The sequence below is a fragment of the Dendropsophus ebraccatus genome, chromosome 1, assembly GCF_027789765.1.
Source record: "Dendropsophus ebraccatus isolate aDenEbr1 chromosome 1, aDenEbr1.pat, whole genome shotgun sequence".
In the NCBI taxonomy this organism is placed as follows: domain Eukaryota; kingdom Metazoa; phylum Chordata; class Amphibia; order Anura; family Hylidae; genus Dendropsophus; species Dendropsophus ebraccatus.
Genome location: NC_091454.1, coordinates 9893297 through 9905414, shown reverse-complemented (window position 1 = coordinate 9905414; position 12118 = coordinate 9893297). Strand labels below are relative to the sequence as shown.

At 42.2% G+C, this 12118-nt stretch overlaps 1 protein-coding gene and 1 long non-coding RNA gene across 4 annotated transcripts in view; one reads left to right on the top strand and one right to left on the bottom strand.

Annotated features, from left to right (window-relative positions):
- LARGE1 (LARGE xylosyl- and glucuronyltransferase 1) overlaps positions 1-12118 on the top strand; it is a 259607-nt gene that overhangs the window by 72747 nt on the left and 174742 nt on the right. For all 3 annotated transcript variants that reach the window (XM_069966505.1, XM_069966524.1, XM_069966514.1), the window contains one exon: positions 3374-3563. In XM_069966505.1, the coding sequence (XP_069822606.1) occupies positions 3458-3563 (106 nt within the window). In that variant the 5' untranslated portion in view covers positions 3374-3457. The remainder of the gene's footprint in view (positions 1-3373; positions 3564-12118) is intronic.
- The window catches only part of LOC138788678 (uncharacterized), a 68252-nt gene continuing 65541 nt past the window's right edge, over positions 9408-12118 (bottom strand). Inside the window, exons 4-5 of the long non-coding RNA XR_011362630.1 lie at positions 11299-11407; positions 9408-9522 (exon numbers count right to left, since the gene is read on the bottom strand). This is a non-coding gene — a long non-coding RNA (uncharacterized lncRNA). The remainder of the gene's footprint in view (positions 9523-11298; positions 11408-12118) is intronic.

Sequence of the window (12118 nt, the reverse complement as noted above, 5' to 3'; positions counted from 1 at the left end):
TTGACAAGGTTCCGACATCAGTCATGGTAGTCACGGCTATTACCTGCACCAAATGGAAACACCCTTCAGACCATTCGTCAAGGTCGTGACATGGGGTTTTGTAGTTATGGTTACAACTGCCACCAAGGGCTCAACATGACACTTTCCTCTCTTCTATATGGAGGCCATTCACAAGTTTCTAATCAGTTTTGGTAGTTTTGGTCATAACTGATTCCAAAGGGCTTGGCCCCAGACGTTCCTTGTCCCATAAGGAGACCATTTGGTCCAGACTTGAGGAGAGTTGTGGTAGCTAGGGTCACAACTGCTGCCAAAGATCTTGATTATAAATCTTTTCTCTCTTCCCCAAGGAGATCATTTCGGGAAGGTCCTGGCATCAGCTATGATAGTCATGATCACAACTGGTGCCAAAGAGCGACACCGCCAAACTTATCCAGTTCTATTGTAAAGCCCATTTGGGAAGGTTCTAACGCCAATAATAGTCACAACTGGGGTTAAATGATTCCCAGCTTCTTGCCTGTTGGCAAGGTCCCGACATCAGTTATGGTAGTTATGGCCATAACAGGCACCAAATGGAATGACCCCTTAGAATATTTGGCAAGGTCCTGGCATCAGTTATAGTAGTTACGGCCATAACCGTCAGGAAATGGAATTATCCTGTAGACCATTTGGCAAGGTCCTTACTTCAGTTGTGTTAGTTACGGCCATAACTGGCATGAAATGGAATGATCCTGTAGACCATTCGGCAAGGTCATGGCATGAGGTTTTGTAGTTATCGTTACAACGGGCACCAAGGGCTCAACATAAAACTTTCCTCTGTTCTGTATGGAGGCCATTCGGCAAGGTCTTGACATCACTTTTGGTAGTTTTGGTTAAAACTGGTTTCAAAGGGCATGGCCTCCAGGCCATAAGGAGATAATTTGGCAGGGTCTTGACATGAGTTTTGGTAGTCATGGTCAAAACTGCAACCAAAGATCTTGTTCTTAAAGCTTTCCTCTGTCACATAAGGAGATCATTCGAGAAGGTTCTGGTATTAGTTATGGTAGTCATGATGACCACAACTGGTGCCAAAGGGCAAGACCCCAGACTCACCCCTGTTCCTTAAGACTATTTGGCAAGGTGGTGACGCAAGTATGGTAGTTTTTGTCACAACTGGTGGCAAAGGTCATGGCCCCAAACTTACCTCTTGATGTCATTACCCTGGTTGCCCATGATATGAAGTTGCAAATCATTTAGGACGCCCATATGGTGGTGGGTGGACAATCACGGCTCTATGATATATATCGAAAGGTTAAAAGTGACGAGTCCCCTTTAAGAAAAAGATGAAAAAATTAGCAAAATTCCTTCCCCACTTCCAACTTCTAAGACCCGTTGTCATGTGAATGAGATGAAGACTTAAGGAGCCTTATTTAAAAGTCTATAGGGGACGTCAGCCACCCATCAGCACGCGCGGCGGCAACGACGGCGGCACAATACTCCGGAGCAGAATGCGGCAGTGCGCCCCGTGCGCAGCGCACAGATTACTTCATACAAGCAATTATACTCGGAATATATTATCCGTCCCACTTAAATTATTTTTGAGAAAGTCTTGTAGCTTGGAGTGGCGGCACTTAATGGTAATTTGTGCAGAACGCGCCAAAGCCAATTCCTCTTTGTCTGCATGTTACTAAAAAAGCCATTCAGAGGGGGGATTGTCATCTAGTGATAACGTATCTGTTATTATTCTCCTACCCCGAGGGAGTTATCTGTCCTGAGAGAGTCAGGAGAACGTATAGATCTACATACGTAATGATAGGGAGCGTGCCGCTATAACCTGGGGTATATGTATAGTGTATATAATTATATATGTACAGCTGGTATAACCTGGGGATCTCCTGTATATAATTATATATGTACAGCAGGTATAACCTAGGTATCTCCTGTATATAATTATATATGTACAGCTGGTATAACCTGGGTATATACTGTATATAATTATATATGTACAGCCGGTATAACCTGGGGATCTCCTGTATATAATTATATATGTACAGCCGCTATAACCTGGGTATCTAGTGTATATAATTATATATGTACAGCTGGTATAACCTGGCGATCTCCTGTATATAATTATATATGTACAGCTGGTATAACCTGGGTATCTCCTGTATATAATTATATATGTACAGCTGGTATAACCTAGGTATCTCCTGTATATAATTATATATGTACAGCTGGTATAACCTGGGTATATCCTGTATATAATTATATATGTACAGCTGGTATAACCTGGGGATCTCCTGTATATAATTATATATGTACAGCCGCTATAACCTGGGTATCTAGTGTATATAATTATATATGTACAGCTGGTATAACCTGGGGATCTCCTGTATATAATTATATATGTACAGCTGGTATAACCTGGGTATATCCTGTATATAATTAGATATGTACAGCTGGTATAACCTGGGGATCTCCTGTATATAATTATATATGTACAGCCGCTATAACCTGGGTATCTAGTGTATATAATTATATATGTACAGCTGGTATAACCTGGGGATCTCCTGTATATAATTATATATGTACAGCTGGTATAACCTGGGTATATCCTGTATATAATTATATATGTACAGCTGGTATAACCTGGGGATCTCCTGTATATAATTATATATGTACAGCTGGTATAACCTAGGGATCTCCTGTATATAAATATATATGTACAGCCGCTATAACCTGGGTATCTAACTGTTTTATTGTTCTCTAGGCCATATATAGGCCTTGTAAAAAAAAAAAAATTTCAAAATCTAATAAAAATATATATATAAAATAATTATATATGTACATCTGGTATAACCTGGTGATCTCCTGTATATAATTATATATGTACAGCTGGTATAACCTGGGTATATACTGTATATAATTATATATGTACAGCTAGTATAACCTGGGGATCTCCTGTATATAATTATATATGTACAGCTGGTATAACCTGGGTATATAGTATATATAATTATATATGTACAGCTGATATAACCTGGGTATATACTGTATATAATTATATATGTACAGCTGGTATAACCTGGGTATATACTGTATATAATTATATATGTACAGCTGGTATAACCTGGGGATCTCCTGTATATAATTATATATGTACAGCTGGTATAACCTGGGTATATACTGTATATAATTATATATGTACAGCTGGTATAACCTGGGGATCTCCTGTATATAATTATATATGTAGAGCTGCTATAACCTTGGTATCCCCTGTATATAATTAGATATGTACAGCTGGTATATCCTGTATATAGTGATATGGAGCGTGCTGGTATAACCTGGGCACATTCTCTCTCCTCACACTGACTCTCCTCTCTCCTTTCCTCTGTAGGATTTTACCATGCCGGTGGAAGAAGTGGCGATGCTCCCGGTGTAGGAACCACGGCGACCTTTGGGATAGCCCAATTCTGAGAGAATGCTGGGATTCTGCAGGGGGAGAAGGAAGTTCCTGGCAGCGTCTCTCACCCTCCTTTTTGTCCCGGCCGTCACGTGGATCTATCTTTTGACTGGACACTTTGACGGTATGTGATATACTGGAATATGATGCGGTCGTTGTTGAGGGTCAAACCTTTGGACAACCCCTCCGCTAAGTTCTTTATCGGCTTATAAGGTGGTGGACTGAAGCCGTCCTTTCATTATAAGCATGGTACTATAAATAATAACGCCATACAATGCCAAATAACAAGATCCGTTCAATCTCTACATAATACCGCCATATAGTTATTACAGTAGATAGCAATATACATATATATATATAGATATATAGATATATATAGATATATATTGTTGTGTCTGTATAAGATTTATGAAATGAATATCTACAGGGAATGTACAATAGGTCCATACAGTGCCTATATATTACCGCTATATATTGTTGTATCTATATGGGATTTGTCAGTTGAATATCTAACGGTGAACGTACAATTGTTCCATACACTACCCATATACTACCGCTACATACTGTTGTGTCTATATATGACTTATCAAATGAAATTCTACAGAAAATGTAGAATAGTTCCATATAGTGCCCATATACTACCGCCATATATTGTTGTGTCTATATTCGACTTATGAATTAAATATCTACAGGGAACATACAATAGTTCCATATAGTGCCCATATATTAACGCTATATACCGTTGGTTCTATATAGGACTTATAAATTGAATATCTATCAGGGAATGTACAATAGCTCCACACAGTGTCCATATACTACCGCTATATACTGTTGTTTCTATATAGGACTTATCAAATATATAGTAGTTTCATACAGCGCCCATATAATACCGCTACAGTGTCTATATACGACTTATCAAATGAATGTCTACAGGGAATGTAGAATAGTTCAATATGGTGCCACATTTTACCGCTACATATTTTTGTCTCTATATAAGACTTATGAATTGAATATCTACAGGTAACATACAATAGTTCCATACTGTGCCCGTATACTACCGCTACATACTTTTTTGTCTATATAGGACTTATCAAATGAATATCTAACAGGTAACATACAATAGTTCCATATATCGGCCTTATACTACCGCTATATATTGTTGTTTCTATATAGGACTTATTAAATGAATATTTACAGGGAACGTAGAATAGTTCCATACAGTACCCATATACTGCCGCTATATACCGCTGTGTGTATATAGGACTTTTTAGTTGAATATCTATTAGGGAACGTACAATAGCTCCACACAGTGTCCATACACTACCACTATATACCGTTGTTTATATATAGGACTTATGAATTGAATATCTATTAGGGAATGTAAAATAGCGCCATACAGTACCCATATACTGCCGCTATGTATTGTCCATATAGGACTTATGAATTGAATATCTATTAGGGAACGTACAATAGCTCCAAACAGTGTCCATATACTACCGCTATATACCGTTGTTTCTATAAAGGACTTATGAATTGAATATCTATTAGGGAATGTACAATAGCTCCATATAGTGCCCACATACTACCGCTATATACCGTTGTTGCTATATAGGACTTATGAATTGAATATCTATAAGGGAATGTACAATAGTTCCATACAGTACCCCATATACTACCGCTATATACCGTTGTTGCTATATAGGACTTATGAATTGAATATCTATAAGGGAGTGTACAATAGCGCCATATTGTGCCACATTCTACTGCTATACACTATAGCGTCCACATAAAGGTGGACAAGTAGTCCATACAGTGCCTCCATATTACTGCTATATACTATGTTCTATCCGTACACGGCTGTGACTATGTCCGGCACATCTCCTTCCAATTTATCCCGGGGGCCGAGGACGGACGGCAGACAGCCGGCAGCCATCAGTCATTCTGTAACACATTGGTGTCGGCACGTTTCCGGGTGCGGATGTGGAGTCTATTTTGATCCCATTATCAGCCGCTCCCAGATTGCTTCCCGTTTGTTTCATCTATCTCCATTCCAGGGGATCGATCACAGCCGCCGCGCGCTCCGTCTACTAGAACGCACTGTGGAGCCAAATCTAAGAATAAAAAAACCAAAAGGAAATAATAAGATAAAACGTCCGTGGTCCCGGCTGCGGAGTGATTGCGGATAAGGAGGTGAGGGGGTAATGAGGGTCGGGGACGGCCGCGCCGCACTCTTATCTCTCTCTGACTTCTGCCGCTGATTTCTTTATTTCTTCTCCTGGCGGTAATAAGAAGCGGGGGAGGGGGCTCCTTCATGCCGTAGGATAGCGGAATTAATTCCCCTTAAAAATTCTGTGTTCGTCTTCGTCCGATCTTAAGATGTTACTAAAATTTATTCTGCCGTTTGTGGGGCAGCTGCGTGACGGCCAACATGGCCGCCGTGTGCGGCAACCACTGTAGAGGCCATTATGATAGCCACTAAACCACTCTAGACCACCAGGGATAATATGTGGTATCCTCATAACCCCTCTAGACCCCCAGGGATATTATGTGGTATCCTCATAACCACTCTAGACCCCCAGGGATATTGTGTGGTATCCTCATAGTCATTGTAGACCACCAGGGATATTATGTGGTAACCCCATAACCACTCTAGACCACCAGGGATAATATGTGGTATCATCATAGTCATTGTAGACCACCAGGGATATTATGTGGTATCCTCATAACCACTCTAGACCACCAGGGATAATATGTGGTATCCTCATAACCACTCTAGACCACCAGGGATAATATGTGGTATCATCATAGTCATTGTAGACAAGCAGGGATATTGTGTGGTAACCTCATAACCACTCTAGACCACCAGGGATATTATGTGGTAACCTCATAACCACTCTAAACCCCTCAGGGATAATATGTGGTATCCTCATAACCACTCTAGACCCCCAGGGATATTGTGTGGTATCCTCATAGTCATTGTAGACCACCAGGGATATTATGTGGTATCCTCATAACCACTCTAGACCACCAGGGATGTTATGTGGTATCCTCATAACCATTCTAGACCCCCAGGGATGTTATGTGGTAACTGTATAACCATTCTAGACCCCCAATGATATTATGTGGTAACCTCATAACCACTCTAGACCCCAAGGGATATTATGTAGTAATTATTAAACCACTCTAAGCTCGCAGGGATTTTTTGTATTAACTAACAAAAAAACTCCAGACCCCCAGGGATATTATATATTAACTAATAAACAACTCTTTACCACCAGGGATAACATATATTAATGTGTACTGAGTATATCAGATAAATTTAACTAACAAAAAACAACTCTAGATTCCAGGGATAACATATATAAACCAATAAACAACCATAAACCACCAGGGATGTTATATATTAACTAATAAACACCTCTACACCAAGGATAACATATAATAACTAATAAAAAAAACAACTTTAAATCCCACGGACAACAAATATAAACTAATAAACAACCCTAGACCACCAGGGATATTATATATTAACTAATAAACTACTCTAGACCACCAGGGATAACATTTATTAACTAATAACCAACCCTAGACCACCAAGGATATTATATATTAATTAATAACCAACTCTAGACCACCAGGGATATTATATATCAACTACTCTACTCAACTACAAGGCCTGAATATATATTATATTTTAACTAATAAACCAGTCTAGATTATGTAGTAATCATTAAACCACTCTAGACCGCCAGGGATATTATATATTAAACAATATGTCCAATGAAATAAAAAAGGCAGGAAGTAAGGGGGGTGCGGGGACATAAAAAACAAAGTATACTTACCTTTCCCAATGCCCCTCTCATTGACAGCCGCTGGTGTCCTGTTGCTAATGCAGCTGGAACGCCATGTACTCTGCTGATCGATTGCCCACTCAGCCAGTCACTGACTGGCTGTGCAGGCAATCGATCAGACGGGCTGCGACATTACAGCTGGAGAGGCCGTGTATGTGATGTTCGCAAAACCCGAGAGTGGTGCTACGAAGGCACGAAGACTGGTAAGTATACAGGGCTAGGGGCATGGGGATGGGTAAGTATACTTTGTTTATTATGCACCCCAATCAGGAAGTGAGAATCATAGAGCTGTGCAGGAGGACAGTGACAGAAACCTTTCTATACAGCAGTGTGAATTGCTGAGTGTGAGTGCAGGCACATTATAGAAGCAGTCTGTATAGCTGAGTGTGAGAGCAGGCACATTATAGCAGCAGTGTGTATAGCTGAGTGTAAGTGTAGGCACATTATAGAAGCAGTCTGTATAGCTGAGTGTGAGTGCAGGCACATTATAGCAGCAGTGTGTATAGCTGAGTGTAAGTGCAGGCTCATTATAGCAGCAGTGTGTATAGCAGAGTGTGAGTGCAGGCACATTATAGCAGCATTGTGTATAGCTGAGTGTAAGTGCAGGCACATTATAGCAGCAGTGTGTATAGCTGAGTGTAAGTGCAGGCACATTATAGCAGCAGTGTGTATAGCTGAGTGTAAGTGAAGGCACATTATAGCAGCAGTGTGTATAGCCGAGTGTGAGTGCAGGCACATTATAGCAGCAGTGTGTATAGCTGAGTGTAAGTGCAGGCACATTATAGCAGCAGTGTGTATAGCTGAGTGTAAGTGCAGGCACATTATAGCAGCAGTGTGTATAGCTGAGTGTGAGTGCAGGCACATTTTAGCAGCAGTGTTTAAAGCTGAGTGTAAGTGCAGGCACATTATAGCAGCAGTGTGTATAGCTGAGTGTGAGTGCAGGCACATTTTAGCAGCAGTGTGTATAGCTGAGTGTAAGTGCAGGCACATTATAGCAGCAGTGTGTATAGCTGAGTGTGAGTGCAGGCACATTATAGGAATGGAGGGGATGGGAAACACAAGGGCTGACAGAGACTGCAGGGAGCATAAAGGAATGAGTAGGGTGTATGTGGTCACAGTATAGCAGCACTCTCTGACTTGGAGAGGGTTACAGCTGAGAAGAGATTACCTCCACAGTCCTGTCAGAGTACAGTGCTGTAGACCCCGCTATGCAGACCATGCTCTTCCCCCACTCACCCTCCTATAAAAAAAACAGCATTTGCCCCCCAGGCCAGGGTAACCATGGGGGTACCCCCCCCCCCCCCCCCCGCCAGGAAGACAATGGGGCGGACCACCACGCTGCTGTGCTGCACTAGTCGGTATGGAGAGACCTTCAGTAATTATGGACTTAATGCAGAGTTATAATGTCAGAATTTAATGCAGCGTGTCCAGAAGGGCCGGGGCACACCCACCGAGACCCTCATCGGTAACAAGAGCCGCTTCCTTGTACCCTGCCGTCATTACAAGCGCGGAGACTGAAACATTCAATTAAGCCTGTACTTAGAGGTAGGATTTAATGGCCGTAAGAGCCGTAATCTTAGACGAATGTGGACGTGGAAAGGACTATTTAAGCCGTGATGGGGTAGGCGATTTTTACGACTGTGTATACATCATAATGACTCTTTAAATGCGATATTCTAATATGATGAATCCAGTAAAGCGCCTTGTTAATTGGAGAAACACCGACTAAACGAGGTTTATTTATTTCTGCCGCGTTCGCCATAAAGTCGTCCTTGGCGTCTACCGGTTTGGAAGTTAATGGGGTGTAGAATCAATCTACTCGCTGCCCGCTGTAATTAATGGAAAATTTCAGGTGGGTCAAAGGCAAAAGACAACTTTGTTCTCTACTTTCCTAGGACGGTTCAATGATATTTGCCGGGAAGCTCAAACTTTTCCCAGGGAAAAATCGTGGTTGGACACTTGAAAGGGAAGAAGCTTAAAGGGGAATTCCACTTTTTAAAGGTTGTCTAATTTAAGGAACGAGGGGTGGTCTTACAATTGCCAGGGGACTTTTCTATTAGTCAAAGCCTAGCACTTTTGGAGGACTTTCATTAACATCAATGGGAACTCACTTATATCCATGAGGGCACCAAGCTGGGTCGGCCTTAAGGTAGATGGCAACATGTGTGGATGGCAACATTTGCAGACCGGGCCATCTTCACGTCTTCTGGCCATGAATCCTCTCTCCAGAATCTGACAGAAAAAAACATCTTAGGCTCCTTTCTCCAGCACAATAGTTAGGTTCCCTGTGCCCCTATATAGTAGTTAGGCCTCTCTGTGACCTCCATATAATTTAAGGCCCTCCCATACTCCCACATATAACAATGAGGTCCCTATATAGCATAGGCCCCTCTGTGCCCCCACATAATAGGTAGGCTCTATGCCCCTAAATAGTAGTAAGGTCCCTATATAGTATAGGCCCCTTTGTAACCCCACGTAATTGGTAGGTATGCTCTGTGCCCCTATATAGTAGTAAGATCCCTATATAGTATAGGCCCCTCTGTGACCCCACATAACAGTTAGGTATGCTCTGCGCTCCTATATAGTAGTAAGATCCCTATATAGTATAGGCCCCTCTGTGACCCCACATAACAGTTAGGTATGCTCTGCGCTCCTATATAGTAGTAAGATCCCTATATAGTATAGGCCCCTCTGTGCCCCCACATAACAGTTAGGTAAGCTCTGTGCCTCTATATAGTAGGGAGGTCCCTATATAGTGTCGGCCCACAAGAGTGATTGACAGCACAAGGAGCCAATGGCTTCTCGCACTGTCAATCAGTATGGCCTATTTAATTTTTTTTGTTATATGCTATATGGGAGGGGGAGCACAGGGGGGGGGCTATATAACTGGCGGAGCACAGGGAGACATATACTACTGGGGAAGCACACAGGGGGACTATATACTATGGGTGAGCGCACAGGGGGGGCTATATACTACTGGGGAGCACAAAGTGGGGTGTCTATATACTATTGGGGGAGCACACAGCGGGGGGCTATATACTACTGGGGAGCACAAAGTGGGGTGTCTATATACTACTGGGGGAGCACACAGCGGGGGGCTATATGCTACGGGGTGCACAAAGTGGGGCTGTATATACTACTGGGGGAGCACACAGGGAGTCTATATGGGAGGGGGAACACACAGGGGGTCTTTATACTACTGGGAATCACAAAGCGGGGGTCTATATACTACTGGGGGAGCACACAAGGGGGCTATATACTACTGGGGAGTGCACAGTGGGTTATATACTACTGGGGGAGCACACAGGGGGCTATGTACTACTGGGGGAGTGCACAGGGGGGCTATATACTACTGGGGGAGCACACGGGGGGCCATATACTACTGGGGGAGCGCACAGGGGTCTATATACTACTGGGGGAGCGCACAGGGGTCTATATACTACTGGGGGAGCAACAGGGGGGCTATATACTACTGGGTAGCGGGGAGCGCACAGGGGTCTATATACTACTGGGGGAGTGCACAGGGGTCTATATACTACTGGGGGAGCAACATTGGGGCTATATACTACTGGGTAGCGAGGAGCGCAAAGGGGTCTATATACTACTGGGGGAGTGCACAGGGGGGCTATATACCACCAGGGGCGCGCAGCGCGTTTACTACTGATGTTCAGCTCGAACCTTCACCTGACAATAGACCCTGGTAAGTGGACCTTCACTAAAAGTTGTTGAGTACCCCTGTTCTATAGGTTTATATTCATAAAAAATAGCATATAAATTTCCCCCAAAAAAGTTAAGCCTCCTGTTTTTTCTCCTTTTTTCCTAATAATAATGGTGGTAATATCGGGCACAGTAGGCACTCCTCTGCCTCTAATGTTCTGGAGAGTTGTCTGTGCACGTCCAGATCTTCACAAGTGGAGCGCTGCGCTGGCTATGATAAAAGCGCATACGGCTCAGGTTGTTTGTAATCCGCAGGATCCTGGGGAGATCATTCTGCAGAAATACACTAACATGAATCCCTCGCTGCTGGACTCCATCAGGCCTCCCGCCGCGCTCCCGGTATTAAGCTCCCGTGGAATGTCACTTCCGTCCTCATCCCAGACTGCAGATTGTACATTATCTGTAATATATAAGGAAAGGGAGAAGAGTTTCCTTTTTGCATTTTATATCTTAATATTATGTCAAATAATTTGGGTCAAATCCCCCATTACTGTACAGATCACCTGACTCCAGGGTTAGAGACATATAGTACATGGATTGTGCATGACATACCATACCAACAAGTAAGAGGGGGGAGGGGGGAAGAGGGGGGCAGAGGGAGCCCCTTTGATAACAGGTATGGCAGCAATTGGAACCGCCATGGGGTCCATACACGCTCCATAACCACTGAAAGCCTATTAAATAAACTGAAAGGTAAAATATCGACTATGGTTAAACAAATAAGAAAATAAGCAAAAATATAAAAATTTAGCTTGGGTACAATCCATAAAGTGCAACACACATGAGCTCTTATCTATCTATTATCTATCTATTATCTATCTATCTATCTCCTATCTATTATCTATCTATCTCCTATCTATCTCCTATCTATCTCCTATCTATCTATCTATTATCTATCTATTATCTATCTATCTATCTCCTATCTATCTCCTATCTATTATCTATCTATCTCCTATCTATCTATCTATCTATCTATCTCCTACCTATCTATCTCCTATCTATCTATCTATCTATCTATCTCCTATCTATCTATCTATCTATCTATCTATCTATTTCCTATCTATCTATCTATCTATCTATCTATCTTCTATCTATCTCCTATCTATCTCCT